The sequence below is a fragment of the Coregonus lavaretus genome, assembly GCF_964263955.1.
Source record: "Coregonus lavaretus genome assembly, chromosome: 2".
Lineage (NCBI taxonomy): Eukaryota > Metazoa > Chordata > Actinopteri > Salmoniformes > Salmonidae > Coregonus > Coregonus lavaretus.
Window position 1 is genome coordinate 26,260,609 of NC_139989.1, and position 22,984 is coordinate 26,283,592.

The window sequence follows — 22,984 nt, forward strand, 5'->3', positions numbered from 1 at the left end:
AAAAAATGTTAGATGTTGTTTTACAAGGGTATTAAAATGTCAATTTTTACCTGTCTGTTGCACTAGGATAACGATTCTATAGCCCGTTGTTGTCCAAAACTGAAATAAGCGTATTATCAAAGTTTTACGAGAGCAGTAAGTGCTGAGGCAATGCTTCCTGAAGCTTTCAGACTGATGACTGTCTCAGGAAGCATTGCCTCAGCACTTACTGCTCTCGTAAAACTTTGATAATACGCTTATTTCAGTTTTGGACAACAACGGGCTATAGAATCGTTTTAAGGTGAGGCAAATATAGATCAGTTTGCCACACCACGTTTGATATTATGTTGTAATCTACAAAAACAAACTGGTGGTTGTCTGAAACATCATTCAATTTCTAGTCATACAATTGTAAAATGCTTGTTGTGTATTCTGCTAGGCAGATTCAAAGTACTCTGTACTCAGTCGATAAACTACCCCATGAACCGGAATTGTTTCCAAAACAAACATTGCCATCCATTAAAGAAGAGTTTGGGGAAACTTTGAGAAACAAAATATGTGGTAGTAATACTGAATTGACAGAGTGAGGACAGACAGTCTCTTTTTGCTGTGTGGGGTTGATCTTCCGATTTTCACTGAAAAGGAATAAAAAAGACCCTGGTCTGTTGTAATCCCATTTAAGACGGCCAACTTGAGCTCTCAAAACTGCATTAAATGTATTGTGGTCCCTGCAATAAGTCAACAGTAGATAGTGTAGATGGATTGAAACTAATGGGAGGTAATAAAAGTAAGCAGGGACGAGCCAGGGGTAACAATAAGATGAGATATGTGACCAGGGTTGTAAGAGGAGAAAATCATCCACCATCTGGGCTGAACTACCAGAGAAAAAACATGGATCACAAAAGCTATTATAGTCCTTCTGTTGGCAAGTTACTGTACTGTAGTAGGCTAGTATTAATGGAAACATATTTTATTTAACAACTTGAAACTTCTGAATGCAAATACCCATTTTATATAGGTGTAATAATAATTAGTTTGTTTTGGAAATAAATACCTCACACTTCCTATCATAGCCTACATGTTGATAAGCTCTACATTTTGTTTACATTGTATTCCTTAAAGCGGAAGATCATTTTTCTTAGATTTGCATTAAAATACAAATTATTTGTCATGTTTACTACTCGGTACTATGTACTACTAGGTAGTGATTAAAAAGATTGCATTTGACTCAATTGATAATAAAAATGACTTTGTGTTTAGATTACATTGCACAAAAAGCTACATTTCTCTGAGGTTTTGATCAATAAACAAATCCCAAAGGTAACCATTCTCTGTGTTTATAAATAATGCTACATATTGTATTTCAAACATATTCATTTCCTTAATACCATCAATTTTTTAAAAAGGCATACGATGAGGGGACACATATACACTCATGAAAACAAAAGTATCCGAAACAATTTTGAAGCCTAATTTTGATTATTTTTCTTCTTTCCAGGTACTTCGGTATATCAAGTTACTGCTACGGACGCCGATGACCCCACATATGGGAATAGTGCCCGAGTTGTCTACAGTGTTCTCCAAGGACAACCATATTTCTCTGTTGATCCGAAAACTGGTAAGACACATTATTGTACAAATCACCTTACATTGACTAATGGGACAATGTGCATGTCCTTGCCATTTGTATTAGAGGCTCGCTCTCTGAGCTACTGTTCTCAGCCTTGAATAGAGAAAAATGGTCATGAAGTGGTTTAAAACTGTTTCACTGTTTTCAAAAATGCATATTTTGTTTTAGCAGTCCTTACATGTTTCTATAAAATATTTAATGGGGATGGCAAAGTCCAAGTACACACAATGGTTATGTGTCTGTGTAAGGTAGGGATGGTGTGTAGCATACATACAGTGGGGAGAACAAGTATTTGATACACTGCCGATTTTGCAGGTTTTCCTACTTACAAAGCATGTAGAGGTCTGTAATTTTTTATCATAGGTACACTTCAACTGTGAGAGATGGAATCTAAAACAAAAATCCAGAAAATCACATTGTATGATTTTTAAGTAATTAATTTGCATTTTATTGCATGACATAAGTATTTGATCACCTACCAACCAGTAAGAATTCCGGCTCTCACAGACCTGTTAGTTTTTCTTTAAGAAGCCCTCCTTTTCTCCACGCATTACCTGTATTAACTGCACCTGTTTGAACTCGTTACCTGTATAAAAGACAACTGTCCACACACTCAATCAAACACACTCCAACCTCTCCACAATGGCCAAGACCAGAGAGCTGAGTAAGGACATCAGGGACAAAATTGTAGACCTGCACAAGGCTGGGATGGGCTACAGCACAATAGGCAAGCAGCTTGGTGAGAAGGCAACAACTGTTGGCGCAATTATTAGAAAATGGAAGAAGTTCAAGATGACGGTCAATCACCCTTGGTCTGGGGCTCCATGCAAGATCTCAATGCCAAGAGTGTGCAAAGCTGTCATCAAGGCAAAGGGTGGCTATTTGAAGAATCTCAAAAATTAAATATATTTTGATTTGTTTAACACTTGTTTGGTTACTACATGATTCCATATGTGTTATTTCATTGTTTTGATGTCTTCACTATTATTCTACAATGTACAACATAGTAAAAATAAAGAAAAACTCTTGAATGAGTAGGTGTGTCCAAACTTTTGACTGGTAGTGTATATAAAAGGACAGACACAAAAGGACTGTCACACCCTGGCTCTGGGGACTCTTAAATGTTGAGCCAGGGTGTGTAGGTTCTATGTTTAGTTTTCTATGTTTTTGTTCTAGATCGTTTAGATCTATGTTGGCCAGGGTGGTTCCCAATCAGAGGCAGCTGTAGCTCGTTGTCTCTCATTGGGGACCATACTTAGGCAGCTTGTTGGCACCAGTTTATTGTGGGATCTTGTTCCGTAAAGGTTTGTGTTGTGTAACCTCAGGACTTCACGTATCGTTTGTTGTTTTTGTTGTGTGTTCAGTTCATTAAATAAAATGTACGCTTATCATAATGCGCCTTGGTTCCACGAGTCATCAAACGATCGTGACAAGGACAGACACTTCAAAACCTGGTTATATTATTTATTTTTTGACTGTCCCTTTTTACATTTATGAATGTGTTATTCAATGCGTTTCTATGGGTTTTATTAGTAAAGGCCAAAATCAATATTTTATCAAATATTTTATTTTTATTTTGGGGGGATACCTAAAGTGGTCCTAAAATTCCAAATCAAATAGTTAAATGATCCATAGTATGACCATATTAAAATAATTCCATATGTCAGCTTAGCACCCCCCCTCCCACAATGTCTTAGACTCTAAATAATTAGTATGATATGTTATGTTTTGTGTGGTTAGTATTAATTTGTGGATGTTTATCATCCATTTCGTATGATATGTTACGAATTATAATTCATATGATTCATTACGAATTTAAATTTGTACAATTTGTTATGAATTGCAATTTGTACAAAATGTTAGAATTGCAATTCGTACAGTATGTTATGCATTTTCTAAACATATGATATGTTACGAATTCCATTTTGTTGTGGTTAATGTTAGCTAGGTGGCTAGGTGGCTAACGTTAGCTAGGCTAGGGTTTATGGTTAGGGGTTAAGGTTAGGGTTAAGGTTAGAGGTAAGAGTTAGGTTAAAGGGTTAAGGTTAGGGGAAGGGTTTGCTAATATGCTAAGTAGTTGCAAAGTTGTTAATTAGCTAAAAAGCTAAAGTTGTCCGTGATGAGATTTGAACACGCAGACTTTGAGTTACTAGATGTTCATTATATGGCTACCCATCCTTTCTTCAAGTTAGTGATCTGCTAGAGCGAAGTGAGACATCTCACTCATATTCACATAGAACCGGGGTTATGCAAGTAACCCTATATTATAATACTGTTGTTGTTTTTTGGTTTGACTACATGATACAGTTACAACCCATGATATAACCCTGATATGATATCACAGAGTATTCCATGGCATGTATGGCACAGTACAATTAGATATACTAGATGGTGTTATGCCCTGGGAACTTAAACAGAAAGCTCTTAGAGGGACTGTCTTAAATCCGACCCAAAACCACCTGCGGGATATACTGAGAAAGAGTCCATCAAAGTGTTGCAGCAGCAGCGAGAGAGAGAGAGAGAGAGAGAGAGAGAGAGAGAGAGAGAGAGAGAGAGAGAGAGAGAGAGAGAGAGAGAGAGAGAGAGAGAGAGAGAGAGAGAGAGAGAGAGAGAGAGAGAGAGAGAGAGAGAGAGAGAGAGAGAGAGAGAGAGAGAGAGAAAGAAATCCACTGAGTCCTATCTATTGACTTTTCGAAACAGCAACAGTAACTGCTTTTGGGCAAAATGAATGTACTGTATAGTTAATTTATCTTACCTTTCACATCTTTGTTGTTGAGAGGTTTGTGCAGGTTTTTCATGGGATACACTCTAAAAATACACTCTAAAAAGTTAACAACACAGCAAGCAAGCAGCCAAGTACAAGACAGAATGTTCCAATAAATAGGCAACACTCAGGATCATTATGAGATGATACTAAGACATTATAAGGAGGTTGCATGTGCTTATGACAAGTCTTGCAATGCTTTATGACTGCGTTATACATGTTGGCTTTAAGTACAGTTTTAATTAAATCTATATTGCTCTTGCTGTAGGCCTATGTAACTACAATTTAATAAACTCAACATCAGATCACAACAAGCTCCCTCACGACGCCAGGACAGCGGAGTCACTCACCACCTTCCGGAGACATTTGAAACCCCACCTCTTTAAGGAATACCTGGGATATGATAAAGTAATCCTTCTACCCCCCCCCCCCCCCCCAAAAAAAAAAAAACGTTGTAAAGTGGTTATCCCACTGGCTATAAGGTGAATGCACCTATTTGTAAGTCGCTCTGGATAAGAGCGTCTGCTAAATGACGTAAATGTAAATGTAAATCTCATAGAAATTAACAGTATGTGTCAACTTCCTGTTGCAATCAGAATATTATACATTTTTTTTATACTGCTGGGAATTACACCTTAGCATCGGGCAGCAAATTAACACAAAATGCATTTTTCTATGTTGCCAATTAATATTTGCCAAAGGTACAGCCAGATTTCATCCTGCCTCATTCAAGTAGACCTGAATTGCTTGTTTCATTTACATTTTAGTCATTTAGCAGACGCTCTTATCCAGCGCGACTTACATTTAGTGAGTGCATACATTTTCATACTGGCCCCCCGTGGGAATCGAACCCACAACCCTGGCGTTGCAAACGCCATGCTCTACCAACTGAGCTACACGGTGATGTATCTGTCTGCAACCTACAGTGCATTCAGACAGTATTCAGACCCTTTTACTTTTTCCACATGTTGTTGTGTTACAGCCTGAATTTAAAATTGATTCAATGTATATTTTTTGTGCACTAGCCTACACACAATACCCCATAATGTCAAAGTAGAATTAGATTTTTCTAGAATTTTACAATGTATTAAATATGAAAAACTTAAATGTCTTTAGTCAATAAGTATTCAACTCCTTTTATATGGCAAGCCTAAATAAATTCAGTAGTATAAATGTACTTAACAAGTCACATAATAAGTTGCACCATGTGCAAAAATATATTTTAACATGATTTATTTAATGACTAAGTCATCTGTGTACCCTAAACATACAATTATCTGTAAGGTCCCTCAGTCAAGCAGTGGATTTCAAACACAGAGTCAACCACAAAGATCAGGGAGGTTTTCCAATGCCTCACAAAGAAGGGCACCATTGGTAGATGGGTAAAAATAAATATCCCTTTGAGCATGGTGAAGTTATTAATTACATTTTGGATGGTGACTTTAAAACAGTTACAGAGTTTAATGGCTGTGATAGGGGAAAATTGAGGATGGATTAGCAACATAGTAGTTACTTCATGGATGGTGACATACGGACAGTGACACATTCAATACCGCATTCCGTCTCGCTTCCGCATTGTCTCCGTGCTGCTCTGCTGTTTGTTGCTACTTGGCTACCTGCCAAACTATTCACGTTTTACTTTTAATAAACGTTTAATCAATCTCTGTGTTCAACAAATTTACCAACTTTTTAGTTTTGTCCTCACTCATCTTTTTTCGTTAAACTTTTTCACCCCGGACGTTTATCCCGAGACAGAAGAGTCATTTTCCTGTGCGTTTTAGCTGCCAACTTTACGTTATTTTCCGTTTTTCCATTGCAACTTTTTTTCCCTTATTCAACTTTTTCACTCCGGACGCTTTATCTGGACATGGCTCATCAACATCTTCAACAGCCGAAGCTAAGTAGTAACATTAACATGATGTCTTTTAATTGCAGTCGCTGTACTCATAATATACAGGAGAATTCTCGCCTTACGGCGAGAATAGCTGTGCTACAAGCCCAGCTTCAGACGCAATCGTTAGGCAAGAGTATTATCAGTGTAGGAAAGGAAGAAACAGCGTCTGTGCCACCAGTAAGTACAGACAGTAACGTTAGTATAACTCCCCCCGCACAGTCCCTGCAGCCGGACAACTTTCTCATGGCTTCTGGAGGGAAATACTGTTGGAATGCTCAACCGGTGTCGCTCATTCAGCCGACAGAAACCTTCAACCGGTTTTCCCCATTATGTAGCGAGTCGGAGTCTGAGTCTGAGTCTTCTCTAGTCTCTACTCCTCCCGTTACGGGGTCTGAGACGCCGAAGGCTCCCACCATTAGCTCTGACAAATTGAAAACCCTAGTCATTGGCGACTCCATTACCCGCAGTATTAGACTTAAAACGAATCACCCAGCGATCATACACTGTTTACCAGGGGGCAGGGCTACCGACGTTAAGGCTAATCTAAAGATGGTGCTGGCTAAAGCTAAAACTGGCGAGTGTAGAGAGTATAGAGATATTGTTATCCACGTCGGCACCAACGATGTTAGGATGAAACAGTCAGAGGTCACCAAGTGCAACATAGCTTCAGCGTGTAAATCAGCTAGAAAGATGTGTCGGCATCGAGTAATTGTCTCTGGCCCCCTCCCAGTTAGGGGAAGTGACGAGCTCTACAGCAGAGTCTCAGCACTTAATCGCTGGTTGAAAACTGTTTTCTGCCCCTCCCAAAAGATAACATTTGTGGATAATTGGCCCTCTTTCTGGGACTCACCCACAAACAGGATCAAGCCTGACCTGCTGAGGAGTGACGGACTCCATCCTAGCTGGAGGGGTGCTCTCCTCTTATCTACCAACATAGATAGGGCTCTAACTCCTTTAGCCCCACAGTGAAATAGGGTGCAGGCCAGGCAGCAGGCTGTTAGCCAACCTGCCAGCTTAGTGGAGTCTGCCAATAGCATAGTCAGTGTAGTCAGCTCAGCCATACCCATTGAGACTGTGTCTGTGCCTCGACCTAGGTTGGGCAAAACTAAACATGGTGGTGTCCACCCTAGCAATCTTATTAGGATAAAGACCTCCTCCATTCCTGCCATTATTGAAAGAGATCGTGATACCTCACATCTCAAAATAGGGTTACTTAATGTTAGATCCCTCACTTCAAAGGCAGTCATAGTCAATGAACTAATCACTGATCATAATCTTGATGTGATTGGCCTGACTGAAACATGGCTTAAGCCTGATGAATTTGCTGTGTTAAATGAGGCCTCACCTCCTGGTTACACTAGTGACCATATTCCCCGTGCATCCCGCAAAGGCGGAGGTGTTGCTAACATTTACGATAGCAAATTTCAATTTACAAAAAAAAAAATGACGTTTTCATCTTTCGAGCTTCTAGTCATGAAATCTATGCAGCCTACTCAATCACTTTTTATAGCTACTGTTTACAGGCCTCCTGGGCCATATACAGCGTTCCTCTCTGAGTTTCCTGAATTCCTATCAGACCTTGTAGTCATAGCAGATCATATTCTAATTTTTGGTGATTTTAATATTCACATGGAGAAGTCCACAGACCCACTCCAAAAGTCCTTCGGAGCCATTATCGACTCAGTGGGTTTTGTCCAACATGTCTCTGGACCTACTCACTGCCACAGTCATACTCTGGACCTAGTTTTGTCCCATGGAATAAATGTTGTAGATCTTAATGTTTTTCCACAAAATCCTGGACTATCGGACCACCATTTTATTACGTTTGCAATCGCAACAAATAATCTGCTCAGACCCCAACCAAGGAGCATCAAAAGTCGTGCTATAAATTCTCAGACAACACAAAAATTCATTGATGCCCTTCCAGACCCCTTCTGCCTACCCAAGGACGTCAGAGGACAAAAATCAGTTAACCACTTAACTGAGGAACTAAATTTAACCTTGCACAATACCCTAGATGCAGTTGCACCCCTAAAAACGAAAAACATTTGTCATAAGAAACTAGCTCCCTGGTATACAGAAAATACCCGAGCTTTGAAGCAAGCTTCCAGGAAATTGGAACGGAAATGGCGCCACACCAAACTGGAAGTCTTCCGACTAGCTTGGAAAGACAGTACCGTGCAGTACCGAAGAGCCCTCACTGCTGCTCGATCATCCTACTTTTCCAAATTAATCGAGGAAAATAAGAACAATCCAAAATTTCTTTTTGATACTGTTGCAAAGCTAACTAAAAAGCAGCATTCCCCAAGAGAGGATGGTTTTCACTTCAGCAGTGATAAATTCATGAACTTCTTTGAGGAAAAGATCATGACCATTAGAAAGCAAATTACGGACTCCTCTTTGAATCTGCGTATTCCTCCAGGGCTTAGCTGTCCTGGATCTGCACAGCTCTGCGAGGGCCTGGGATCGGGAGAGACACTTAAGTGTTTTAGTACTATATCTCTTGACACAATGATGAAAATAATCATGGCCTCTAAACCTTCAAGCTGCATACTGGATCCTATTCCTACTAAACTGCTGAAGGAGCTGCTTCCTGTGCTTGGCCCTCCTATGTTGAACATAATAAACAGCTCTCTATCCACCGGATGTGTACCAAACTCACTAAAAGTGGCAGTGATAAAGCCTCTCTTGAAAAAGCCAAACCTTGACCCGGAAAATATAAAAAACTATCGGCCAATATCGAATCTTCCATTCCTCTCAAAAATTTTAGAAAAAGCTGTTGCGCAGCAACTCACTGCCTTTCTGAAGACAAACAATGTATACGAAATGCTTCAGTCTGGTTTTAGACCCCATCATAGCACTGAGACTGCACTTGTGAAGGTGGTAAATGACCTTTTAATGGCGTCAGACCGAGGCTCTGCATCTGTCCTCGTGCTACTAGACCTTAGTGCTGCCTTTGACACCATCGATCACCACATTCTTTTGGAGAGACTGGAAACCCAAATTGGTCTACACGGACAAGTTCTGGCCTGGTTTAGATCCTACCTGTCGGAAAGATATCAGTTTGTCTCTGTGAATGGTCTGTCCTCCGACAAATCAACTGTACATTTCGGTGTTCCTCAAGGTTCCGTTTTAGGACCACTATTGTTTTCACTATATATTTTACCTCTTGGGGATGTTATTCGAAAACATAATGTTAACTTTCACTGCTATGCGGATGACACACAGCTGTACATTTCAATGAAGCATGGTGAAGCCCCAAAATTGCCCTCGCTAGAAGCCTGTGTTTCAGACATAAGGAAGTGGATGGCTGAAAACTTTTTACTTTTAAACTCGGACAAAACAGAGATGCTTGTTCTAGGTCCCAAGAAACAAAGAGATCTTCTGTTAAATCTGACAATTCATCTTGATGGTTGTAAAGTCGTCTCAAATAAAACTGTGAAGGACCTAGGCGTTACTCTTGACCCTGATCTCTCTTTTGACGAACATATCAAGACTGTTTCAAGGACAGCTTTTTTCCATCTACGTAACATTGCAAAAATCAGAAATTTTCTGTCCAAAAATGATGCAGAAAAATTAATCCATGCATTTGTTACTTCTAGATTAGACTACTGCAATGCTCTATTTTCCGGCTACCCGGATAAAGCACTAAATAAACTTCAGTTAGTGCTAAATACGGCTGCTAGAATCCTGACTAGAACCAAGAAATTTGATCATATTACTCCAGTGCTAGCTTCCCTACACTGGCTTCCTGTTAAGGCAAGGGCTGATTTCAAGGTTTTACTGTTAACCTATAAAGCGTTACATGGGCTTGCTCCTACCTATCTTTCCGAGTTGGTCCTGCCGTACATACCAATACGTACGCTACGGTCACAAGACGCAGGCCTCCTAATTGTCCCTAGAATTTCTAAGCAAACAGCGGGAGGCAGGGCTTTCTCCTATAGATCTCCATTTTTATGGAACAGTCTGCCTACCCATGTGAGAGACGCAGACTCGGTCTCAACCTTTAAGTCTTTACTGAAGACTTATCTCTTCAGTAGGTCATATGATTGAGTGTAGTCTGGCCCAGGAGTGTGAAGGTGAACGGAAAGGCTGGAGCAACGAACAGCCCTTGCTGTCTCTGCCAGGCCGGTTCCCCTCTCCACTGGGGTTCTCTGCCTCTAACCCTGTTGCAGGGGCTGAGTCACTGGCCTGCTGGTGCTCTTTCATGCCGTCCCTGGGAGGGGTGCGTCACTTGAGTGGGTTGAGTTACTGACGTGATCTTCCTGTCTGGGTTGGCGCCCCCCCCCCCCTTGGTTTGTGCTGTGGTGGAGACCTCTGTGGGCTATACTCGGCCTTGTCTCAGGATTGTAAGTTGGTGGTTGGGGATATCCCTCTAGTGGTGCGGGGGCTGTGCTTTGGCGGAGTGGGTGGGGTTATATCCTTCCTGTTTGGCCCTGTCCGGGGGTTTCTTCGGATGGGGCCACAGTGTCTCCGGACCGCTCCTGTCTCAGCCTCCAGTATTTATGCTGCAGTAGTTTATGTGTCGGGGGGCTGGGGTTAGTTGGTTATACCTGGAGTACTTCTCCTGTCTTATCCAGTGTCCTGTGTGAATTTAAGTATGCTCTCTCTAATTCTCTCGTTCTCTCTTTCTCTCTGAGAACCTGAGCCCTAGGACCATACGTCAGGACTACCGGGCATGATGACACCCTGCTGCCCCCAGTCCGCCTGGCCTTGCTGCTATTCCAGTTTCAACTGTTCTGCCTGCGGCTACGAAACCCCTACCTGTCCCAGACCTGCTGTTTTCAACTCTAAATGATCGGCTATGAAAAGCCAACTGAGAGACCTGAGCCCTAGGACCATACGTCGGGACTACCGGCCGTGGTGACTCCTTGCTATCCCCAGTCCGCCTGGCCTTGCTGCTATTCCAGTTTAAACTGTTCTGCCTGCGGTTATGGAACCCCTACCTGTCCCAGACCTGCTGTTTTAAACTCTAATGATCGGCTATGAAAAGCCAACTGAGATTTATTCCTGATTATTATTTGACCATGCTTGTCACTTATGAACATTTTTGAACATCTTGGCATGGTTCTGTTATAATCTCCACCCGGCACAGCCAGAAGAGGACTGGCCACCCCTCATAGCCTGGTTCCTCTCTAGGTTTCTTCCTAGGTTTTGCCTTTCTAGGGAGTTTTTCCTAGCCACCGTGCTTCTACACCTGCATTACTAGCTGTTTGGGGTTTTAGGCTGGGTTTCTGTACAGCACTTCGAGATATTAGCTGATGTAAGAAGGGCTATATAAAATAAAATTGATTGATTCACAAAACAAACCTAAATGACAGAGGATGCTTGTACAGAATGTATTTATTTTTTCCAAAACATGCATCCTGGCATTAAAGAAATACAGCAAAATATTTGGCAAAGCAATGACGTTTTTGTCCTGAATACAAAGGGTTGTGTTTGGGGCAAATCCAATACAACACATTACTGAGTACCACTCTCCATATTTTCAAGCATAGTGATGGCTGCATCATCTTTTGGGTATGCTTGTAATCGTTAAGGACTGGGGAATTTTTCAGTATAAAGAATAAACGTAATGGAGGCAAAATCCTAGAGGAAAACCTGGTTCAGTCTGCTTTCCACTAGACACTGGGAGATGAATTCACCTTTCAGCAGGACAATAACCTAAAACACAAGGCCAAATCTACACTGGAGTTGCTTACCAAGAAGACAGTGGCCAAGTTACAGTTTTGACTTAAATCTACTTGAAAATCTATGGCAAGACCTAAACATTGTTGTCTAGCAATGATCAACAACCAACTTGACAGAGCTTGAATATGTTTATTTTTTTTTATAATGTGAAAATGTTGCACAATCCATGTGTGGAAAGCTCTTAGAGACTTACCCAGAAAGACTCGCAGCTGTAATTGATACCAAAGGTGTGAATACTTATGTAATACATTTTGAATTCAGGCTGTAACACAACAAAATATGCAATAAGTCAAGGGGTATGAATACTTTCTTAAGGCAATGTGTATGCTCTTAGCCTTCAACAAGCACACAGGTGTCATTTTACACGGTCACCTCTAATCACCACCATTCACTCTTCAGGCCAATGAGTGCAAACCTGTCACCAAGCACCCCCCATTTTGACGATAACTATTGTCTGAAATGCTGGATGCTACATTAAAATAGAATTAACATAGAGATCCTATTAAATTACTAGAGGGGCTATGTCATAAACCCTCAATGTTCTAGAGTGGTGTGAAAATGGCAGCTATAATTGGAATGTCTAATTGGAATGAATGGCAGTGGAGGTATAATCCTGATTTTACTTATGCCGGAAAATAAAAGTAAGGTATGTGATCTATCAGAAATTGGGTAATAAAATTATTGTCAACCTAAAATTGTCAGAATACGGCGACAGTGAAATGCGGTCGGTGAAGTCATACGCAGGACACGGAGCTACAGGAAACCGTACTTTTAATAAAAGACGCCAGTAAAATACACAGTCTCCAAAACAACGGAGAAAACGAACGACCTGTACACTGTCGAATGACACAAACAATAACACACAACACACAATGCACGACAGAGGGTTAAATAGGGAATACAATACAACATAATGGTGAACAGGTGTACACAATCAGACACAACAAGTCAAACACCGAGACATAGATCGGTGGCAGCTAGTACTCCGGGGACGATGAACGCCGAAGCCTGCCCGAGCAGGGAGGAGGAGCAGCCTCGGCTGAATCCGTGACAGTACCCCCCCCTTGACACGCGGCTCCAGTCGTGCGCCGACCCCGGCCTCGGGGACGGCCAGGAGGACGCGGAGCAGGGCGAGTCGGATGACTCCGGTGGAAGTCTCTCAACAAGGAGGGATCTAGAATGTCCCTCCTGGGGACCCAGCACCGTTCCTCCGGACTGTACCCCTCCCACTCCACGAGATACTGCAGGCCCCCCGTCCGACGCCTCGAATCCAAGATGGACCGGACTGGGTACGCCGGAGCCCCCTCGATGTCCAGCGGGGAAGGAGGAGCCTCTCGTACCTCATTCTCCTGGAGTGGACCAGCTACCACCGGCCTGAGGAGAGACACATGGAACGAGGGGTTAATGCGATAATACCTGGGCAGTTGTAACCTATAACATACCTTGTTCAATCTCCTCAGGACTTTAAAGGGCCCCACAAACTGCCGACCCAGCTTCCGGCAGGGCAGGCGAAGGGGCAGGTTTCGGGTCGAGAGCCAGACCCGGTCTCCTGGTGCATACACCGGAGCCTCACTGCGGTGGCGATCGGCACTCGTGGATGACCAGAGGAGGGTGACGTGTGAGCCCAGTATATCAACTGGTCGCGATCCTCGAGCGGCACGTACCTCCGACCCTCTGGACACTGCGGAGGAGTAGGGTCGGAACGTAACGCCCGCTCGATTTCCGCATCCACCTCCCACACCACCGGTGCCACTAAACACGACTCCGGGAGTATGGGAATGGGCTCAATGGACCTCTCCTCGGTGTCATATAGTCGGGACAGGGCATCTGTCTTAGCGTTCTGGGACCCTGGTATATATGTGAGCTTAAATACAAAGCGGGAAAGGAACATCGACCACCTTGCCTGGCGAGGATTCAACCTCCTCGCTGCCCGGATGTACTCCAGGTTACGATGGTCAGTCAGAATGAGAAAAGGGTGTTTAGCCCCCTCAAGCCAATGTCTCCACACCTTCAGGGCTTGAACCACAGCCAGCAGCTCCCTATCCCCCACGTCATAATTGCGCTCCGCCGGACTGAGCTTCTTAGAATAGAAAGCACAGGGGCGGAGTTTAGGTGGCGTACCCGAGCGCTGAGACAGCACAGCGCCGATCCCAGCCTCGGAAGCGTCCACCTCCACCTGGAATGCCAAAGAGGGATCCGGATGCGCCAGCACCGGAGCCGAGGTAAACAGGTCCTTCAAGCGTTTAAACGCCATATCAGCCTCAGCTGACCACTGCAGGCGCACCGGACCACCCTTTAGCAGAGAGGTAATGGGAGCCGCTACCTGTCCAAAGCCCCGGATAAACCTCCGGTAATAATTGGCAAAACCCAAGAAGCGCTGCACTTCCTTTACCGTAGTCGGGGTCAGCCAATTACGCACGGCAGAAACGCGGTCAACCTCCATCTCTACCCATGACGCGGACAACCGATGTCCCAGGAAGGAGATGGACTCCTGGAAGAACAGACATTTCTCCGCCTTCGCATACAGGTCATGTTCCAACAGTCTACCAAGCACTCGACGCACCAGGAACACATGCTCGGCCCGTGTAGCGGAATATATTAGGATGTCATCAATATATACCACAACACCCTGTCCATGCAAGTCCCGAAAAATCTTGTCCACAAATGATTGGAAGACTGAAGGAGCATTCATTAACCCGTATGGCATGACGAGATACTCATAGTGACCCGAGGTGGTACTAAATGCTGTCTTCCACTCATCTCCCTCCCTAATGCGCACCAGATTGTACGCGCTCCTGAGATCTAATTTTGTGAAGAATCGCGCCCCGTGTAATGACTCCGTCATGCTAGCAATCAGAGGAAGAGGATAGCTGTATTTGATAGTGATCTGATTTAGACCACGGTAATCAATACACGGGCGTAAACCCCCATCCTTCTTCTTCACAAAAAAGAAACTTGAGGAAGCAGGGGAAGTAGACGGCCGTATGTAACCCTGTCTCAAAGATTCGGTGACGTAGGTTTCCATAGCGGCCGTCTCCTCCTGAGATAGAGGATACACGTGACTACGTGGAAGCGCAGCGCCTACCTGGAGGTCTATCGCACAATCCCCCTGACGATGAGGTGGTAATTGAGTCGCCTTCCTCTTACTGAAGGCGAGAGCCAAATCGGCGTACTCAGGTGGAATATGCAAGGCGGGAACTTGGTTCGGGCTTTCCACCGTCGTTGCCCCTACGGAAATGCCTAAACACCGCCCAGTACACTGATCAGACCATCCCTGGAGAGCTCTCTGCTGCCATGAAATGTTGGGGTCATGAGCGGTTAACCAGGGAAGCCCCAACACCACGGGAAACGCTGGTGAATCAATCAAATATAACCGTACTATCTCCTCATGACCCTCCTGCGTTCTCATCCGGACAGGCGCCGTGACCTCCCTGATCAACCCAGACCCCAACGGGCGGCTATCTAGGGCATGAATGGAGAAGGGCACATCAACAGACACGATAGGAATCTCTAACTTATAGGTGAACTGACGATCAATGAAATTCCCAGCTGCGCCTGAATCGACTAGCGCCTTATGCTGGGAGTGAGGGGAAACCTCGGGAAACACCACTTTAATGCACATATGATCAGCAGAGAGCTCTGGGAGAGTTGGGTGCCTACTCACCGGGAAAGACTCATCAGTGCGTCGCCCACTGCCTTGATTCCTAGGAGACCTTCCCCAGCACCGACCAGCAGTGTGTCCTCTGCGGCCACAGTTGGTGCAGGGGACAGCCTCCCTCCTGGTCTCCCTACTAGTCTCCCTAGCACCAGCACCCCCGAGCTCCATAGGGGTCGGCTCGGAAGTGCTGGGGGATGGAATGGACGGCCCCGAATCCGGACGTCCACGGATAGCCAACAGGGTATCCAGGCAAATCGACATGTCCACCAGTTGGTCAAAGCTGAGGTTGGTGTCCCTGCAGGCTAATTCCCGACGCATGTCCTCCCTCAGGCTGCATCTGAAGTGGTCGATGAGGGCCCTCTCATTCCATCCCGAGTTGGCGGCTAGCGTCCGGAGGTCCAGCGCGAACTCCTGCGCGCTCCTCCTCTCCTGTCTAAGGTGGAATATATGCTCACCCGCCGCTTTACCCTCTGGAGGATGATCGAATACAGCCCGGAAGCGGTGGGTGAACTCTGCATAGCTGACCGTAGCTGCGTCTATCCCACCCCACTCGGCGTTGGCCCACTCCAGCGCCTTGCCGGACAGACAGGAGATGAGGGCGGACACGCTCTCGTATCCCGAGGGCGCCGGGTGAATGGTTGCGAGGTAGAGTTCAACCTGGAGTAGGAACCCCTGACACCCGGCCGTGGTGCCATCATAAGCCCTCGGGAGCGAGAGCCGAATCCCACTGGACTCCGGAGATGGACCGATGGGTCTGGCTGATGGTGGTTGCATCGTAGGAGGAGGTGTGGGCAATCCTCCTCTCTCCCATCGCCTCAAAGTGTCCATCACTTCATGTATGGTGGTACCCAGGTACTGGACCCTGGCCTCTTGGAGGATTATGCGCTCCTCCAGTGATCCCCTAGGCCCAACCGATCCTGCTGACTCCATGGTGGTGTGTTATTCTGTCAGAATACGGTGACAGTGAAATGCGGTTGGTGAAGTCATACGCAGGACACGGAGCTACTGGAAACCGTACTTTTAATAAAAGACGCCAGTAAAATACACAGTCTCCAAAACAACGGAGAAAACGAACGACCTGTACACTGTCGAATGACACAATCAATAACACACAACACACAATGCACGACAGAGGGTTAAATAGGGAATACAATACAACATAATGGGGAACAGGTGTACACAATCAGAAACAACAAGTCAAACACCGAGACATAGATCGGTGGCAGCTAGTACTCCGGGGACGACGAACGCCGAAGCCTGCCCGAGCAGGGAGGAGGAGCAGCCTCGGCTGAATCCGTGACAAAAATATTGTCATATAATTACAAATACAGTTTATATGGGTTTTATACACATTATCTGTATAAATAACCTCTCAAATATATGTAAACAGACCATAAATGTCTACATTTTAGTTTTCTTGGAAAGCTGTGAGTGCTATTATAATATACAATATCATTACTTGTTGCATTTATAACTTGTCTAAGTCCTATCAGAAACTGATTTTAGCCAGTGTATGGCTGTGGATTTACTGCATTGTTTGAATGGATTGTTGGCATATTAGCATACATTTATGGAATCATTCCTCTAAAATGGTCTGGCTAGCTAGCTAACACAGTGCCGATACATTCTTCAAATTCATTATTTTACACAATATCTTATCACAGCACTGGCAAACCATGGTTGACCAACTCCCTGACCAAAATGGCTGACCTTTATCCCATCTTATACAAAGGGTGGGTCTAATCCTGGATGCTGATTGGTTAAAACCGCATTCCAGCCGGTGTCTATTCCACAAGTTACCACCGGCTAAAGCTATGACGTTGAAATGCCTATTTACTCTGTTCCATCTCACTGTGCAATCCACTGTCTCATCAGCCCAGCCAGGCAATTTATAAACTTGATCTCCACTACAAAAAGCATCAAGACATTATCTCCCATTTCTTTTAGACTAGCATTTGGTTTTCAACAGCGGAGATTTGTAAAAACCTTGCTGTCTATCTCTCCGACATTTGCAACATTGTTTCAATATTGAAATTAGATCTCCAGCTGTCCCATATTAATGAACGTCTTGGGAGTTGGGACAAGACAGACAGGCAGCTTTTCTCAGCCAGTCAAAATCATGAATCAGCTGGCATAATTTTTATGAATATATAAGAAGAAATGTCAACAGAAAACAGGTCAAATTAAAAGTGCGGATAGTTTGCAGTCTTTATAGCTTCAGTTGGAAGTGATTGTGTTAGATGTGTTGTTGGCTAGCTCCTCTGAACAACAGTGTCCTGACGAGAGAGCACATTCATCTATGCCAAGCAAAATCGCTCATTTTTAGCTTATTGTAACAGTGAGGGAAAAAAGTATTTGATCCCCTCCTGATTTTTTACGTTTGCCCACTGACAAAGACATGATCAGTCTATAATTTTAATGGTAGGTTTATTTGAACAGTGAGAGACAAAATAACAACAAAAAAATCCAGAAACACGCATGTCAAAAATGTTATCAATTGATTTGCATTTTAATGAGAGAAATAAGTATTTGACCCCCTCTCAATCAGAAAGATTTCTGGCTCCCCGGTGTCTTTTATACAGGTAATGAGCTGATATTAGGAGGACACTCTTAAAGGGAGTGCTCCTAATCTCAGCTTGTTACCTGTATAAAAGACACCTATCCACAGAAGCAATCAATCAATCAGATTCCAAACTCTCCACCATGGCCAAGACCAAAGAGCTCTCCAAGGATGTCAGGGACAAGATTGTAGACCTACACAAGGCTGGAATGGGCTACAAGACCATCGCCAAGCAGCTTAGTGAGAAGGTGACAACAGTTTGTGTGATTATTCGCAAATGGAAGAAACACAAAAGAACTGTCAATCTCCCTCTGCCTGGGGCTCCATGCAAGATCTCACTTCGTGGAGTTGCAATGATCATGAGAACGGTGAGGAATCAGCCTAGAACTACACGGGAGGATCTTGTCAATGATCTCAAGGCAGCTGGGACCATAGTCACCAAGAAAACAATTTGTAACACACTACGCTGTGAAGGACTGAAATCCTGCACCGCCCACAAGGTCCCCCTGCTCAAGAAAACACATATACAGGCCCGTCTGAGGTTTGCCAATGAACATCTGAATGATTCAGAGGAGAACTGGGTGAAAGTGTTGTGGTCAGATGAGACCAAAATCGAGCTCTTTGCCATCAACTCAACTTGCCGTGTTTGGAGGAGGAGGAATGCTGCCTATGACCCCAAGAACACCATCCCCACCGTCAAACATGGAGGTGGAAACATTATGCCTTGGGGGTGTTTTTCTGCTAAGGGGACAGGACAACTTCACCGCATCAAAGGGACGATGGACGGGGCCATGTACCATCAAATCTTGGGTGAGAACCTCCTTCCCTCAGCCAGGGCATTGAAAATGGGTCGTGGATGGGTATTCCAGCATGACAATGACCCAAAACACATGGCCAAGGCAACAAAGGAGTGGCTCAAGAAGAAGCACATTAAGGTCCTGGGGTGGCCTAGCCAGTCTCCAGACCTTAATCCCATAGAATATCTGTGGAGGGAGCTGAAGGTTCGAGTTGCCAAACGTCAGGCTCGAAACCTTAATGACATGGAGAAGATCTGCAAAGAGGGGTGGGACAAAATCCCTCCTGAGATGTGTGCAAACCTGGTGGCCAACTACAAGAAACGTCTGACCTCTGTGATTGCCAACAAGGGTTTTGCCACCAAGTACTAAGTCATGTTTTGCAGAGGGGTCAAATACTTATTTCCTTCATTAAAATGCAAATCAATTTATAACATTTTTCACATGCGTTTTTCTGGATTTTTTTGTTGTTATTCTGTCTCTCACTGTTCAAATAAACCTACCATTAAAATTATAGACTGATCATGTCTTTGTCAGTGGGCAAACGTACAAAATCAGCAGGGGATCAAATACTTTTTTCCCTCACTGTATGGATGTATCCAAATAAATGTCACTAGAAAACAGCTTAAACAAACGCAAATGCAGCTACTTTGCTGTTATTTTGGCTGCACTGTTTGACGTAACTTTAAGTTAGCCGTAGTTGGCTAGCTAGCAAGCAAGGGATAAGAACGTTGTCAGCCAGTAAGGCAATGGAAAATTGAGAACGAACGACTGGGTCGCGTTCATATATACAGAACAAAAAGACTTAACGACTGGGTCGCGTCTCTGGCAACCGAACCAATAGAACGAACAACCAGCCGGCTTGGGTAGCACCTTAGATTTGTGTCGGGACTATATTTCGTGGAAGGATGAAATCGTATGAATAAATTAATCAAAATAACGTTTTTTATGAAAATAGGTCAAACTATATTTGAATAGACTACCAGTCAAAAGTTTGGACACACCTACTCATTCCAAGGTTTTTCTTTATTTTTCTATTTTTATCTACATTTTAGAATAATAGTGAAGACATCAAAACTATGAAATAACACATATGGAATCATGTAGTAACGAAAAAAGTGTTAAACAAATCAAAATATATTCTTCAAAGTAGCCACCCTTTGCCTTGATGACAGCTTTGCACACTCTTGGCATTCTCTCAACCAGCTTCATGAGATAGTCACCTGGAATGCATTTCAAATAACAGGTGTGCCTTGTTAAAAGTTAATTTGTGGAATTTCCTTCCTTCTTAATGCGTTTGAGCCAATCAGTTGTGTTGTGACAAGGTAGGGGTGGTATGCAGAAGATAGCCCTATTTGGTAAAAGACCAAGTCCATATTATAGCAAGAACAGCTCAAATAAGCAAAGAGAAACGACAGTCCATCATTACTTTAAAACATGAAGGTCAGTCAATCTGGAAAATTTCAAGAACTTTGAACGTTTCTTCAAGTTCAGTCGCAAAAACCATCAAGCGCTATGATGAAACTGGCTCTCATGAGGACCGCCACAGGAAAGGAAGACCCAGAGTTACCTCTGCTGCAGAGGACAAGTTCATTAGAGTTACCAGCCTCAGAAATGGCAGCCCAAATAAAAAAATAAAAGCTTCACAGAGTTCAAGTAACAGACACATCTCAACATCAACTGTTCAGAGGAGACTGCGTGAATCAGGCCTTCATGATCGAATTGCTGCAAAGAAACCACTACTAAAGGACACCAATAAGAAGAAGGGACTTGCTTGGGCCAAGAAACATGAGCAATGGATATCTGTCCTTTGGTCTGATGAGTCCAAATTTGAGATTTTTGCTTCCAACCGCCGTGTCTTTGTGACGCAGAGTAGGTGAAGAATGATCTCTGCATGTGTGGTTCCCACCGTGAAGCATGAAGGAGGAGCTGTGATGTTGTGGGAAAAGCAGCCAAGACGTGTTAAGCATATGTGGGAACTCATTCAAGACTGTTGGAAAAGCATTCCAGGTGAAGCTGGTTGAGAGAATGCCAAGAGTTTGCAAAGCTGTCATCAAGTCAAAAGGTGGCTACTTTGAATAATCTAAAATCTAAAATATATTTGTATTTGTTTAACACGTTTCTGGTTAGTGCATGATTCCATATGTGTTATTTCATAGTTTTAATGTCTTCACTATTATTCTACAATGTAGAAAATAGTAAAAATAATGAAAAACCCTGGAATGAGTAGGTGTGTCCAAACTTTTGACTGGTACTGTATGTTGGTAACCCCTTGTATAGAATTTATAATGCCCACGAAACCAGTGTTTGGAGGAAATATTGGCACGGTATATCCTCCAAACACCGGCTTCTCGGGCATTATCACTTAAATAAGAAGGTTCATGTCCGTTCTAGTATTCTAATCCCTAATTATATGGGAATAAACTTGTATTGGAATCATGGATTCTAAGAATTGTTTAGTTCTTTAAAATTAAGTTCTTAGAATGTCTCCCTACTCAGCCTCTTACCCTTGTGATTTTGGCAACTCAAGCCGAGCATTGTGGAAATTCAACAGTGAGACTTGTGTTGAGTGTGTTCCCGTGTCCTTGTTTTGCCCACTAAAGTCTGTTTCCGAGATTCATTTTGACAGTCTGCATTTTCAAGGGAAATTTCACAGCTGCTCTATTTCACTATATATGTCCATTAATATATTATAAATATATCATATGTGTCATATAAATGGATAATTTCCTCACGACATGCAAATACGAGCACTTCTGCATTTCACAGGTAGAAACGGGCCAGCTACATTTCATGGTTGTATGCAAACCACAATATCCAGAAATCATAGCGATTTCAGGACGGTGGAGGACAACCCCGTGGAGGTGTATGTGAGAAATATAAAAATGTCTGTGTTTGGAGCCAGCACTTTCAGCCAGACGATTTCAAAACGGAACTGAAGTTTCAACTGATAGGGTTGAAATGTCGTCGAACGTTGAAAAGTAATGCTATTTCATCGATTTTCCCCTTCACTTCAAAGAGGAAGGCATCCGATCAGCCAACATCAGCGCAGCAAAAAAGAGGACAATGAGGTAAGGTAGCTAACGTTACCCACAAGCTAGCAAGCGAACTACATTTGTTTATCTAAACCAAAATCTAGCTAGCTCGCTTCCATAATACGCTGGCTAGACATTCCAAAGCATATCAACGTAATTAGCCAGCTGGTATCTGGCGATGCGATTTGTAACTTTGCAAGCTAAGATTAGCTTCGTTGGGTTATGTTAGCTAACAGTTAGCTAGCTAACTAACTACCGCAGAGGCTAACATTACATTTACATTTACGTCATTTAGCAGACGCTCTTATCCAGAGCGACTTACATATAGGTGCATTCACCTTATAGCCAGTGGGATAACCACTTTACAATTTATTTTATTTTTTTTTCTTCTTTTTTTTCATTTTATTTTTTTTGGGGGGGGTAGAAGGATTACTTTATCCTATCCCAGGTATTCCTTAAAGAGGTGGGGTTTCAAATGTCTCCGGAAGGTGGTGAGTGACTCCGCTGTCCTGGCGTTGTCAGGGAGCTTGTTCCACCATTGGGGTGCCAGAGCAGCAAACAGTTTTGACTGGGCTGAGCGGGAACTATGCTTCCGCAGAGGTAGGGGAGCCAGCAGGCCAGAGGTGGATGAACGCAGTGCCCTCGTTTGGGTGTAGGGACTGATCAGAGCCCGAAGGTACGGAGGTGCCGTTCCCCTCACAGCTCCGTAGGCAAGCACCATGGTCTTGTAGCAGATGCGAGCTTCAACTGGAAGCCAGTGGAGTGTGCGGAGGAGCGGGGTGACGTGAGAGAACTTGGGAAGGTTGAACACCAGATGGGCTGCGGCATTCTGGATGAGTTGTAGGGGTTTAATGGCACAGGCAGGGAGCCCAGCCAACAGCGAGTTGCAGTAATCCAGATGGGAGATGACAAGTGCCTGGATTAGGACCTGTGCCGCTTCCTGTGTAAGGCAGGGTCGTACTCTCCGAATGTTGTAGAG

General features: G+C 43.7%; 1 protein-coding gene across 1 annotated transcript in view; it reads left to right on the forward strand.

Moving 5' to 3' along the window:
• Positions 1–22,984, forward strand: part of LOC311147635 (cadherin-18-like) — a gene marked incomplete at both ends in the record, with an annotated part of 124,889 nt that overhangs the window by 36,009 nt on the left and 65,896 nt on the right. Inside the window, 1 exon segment of the mRNA XM_084184366.1 lies at positions 1,478–1,597. Coding sequence (XP_084040492.1) covers positions 1,478–1,597 — 120 coding nt within the window.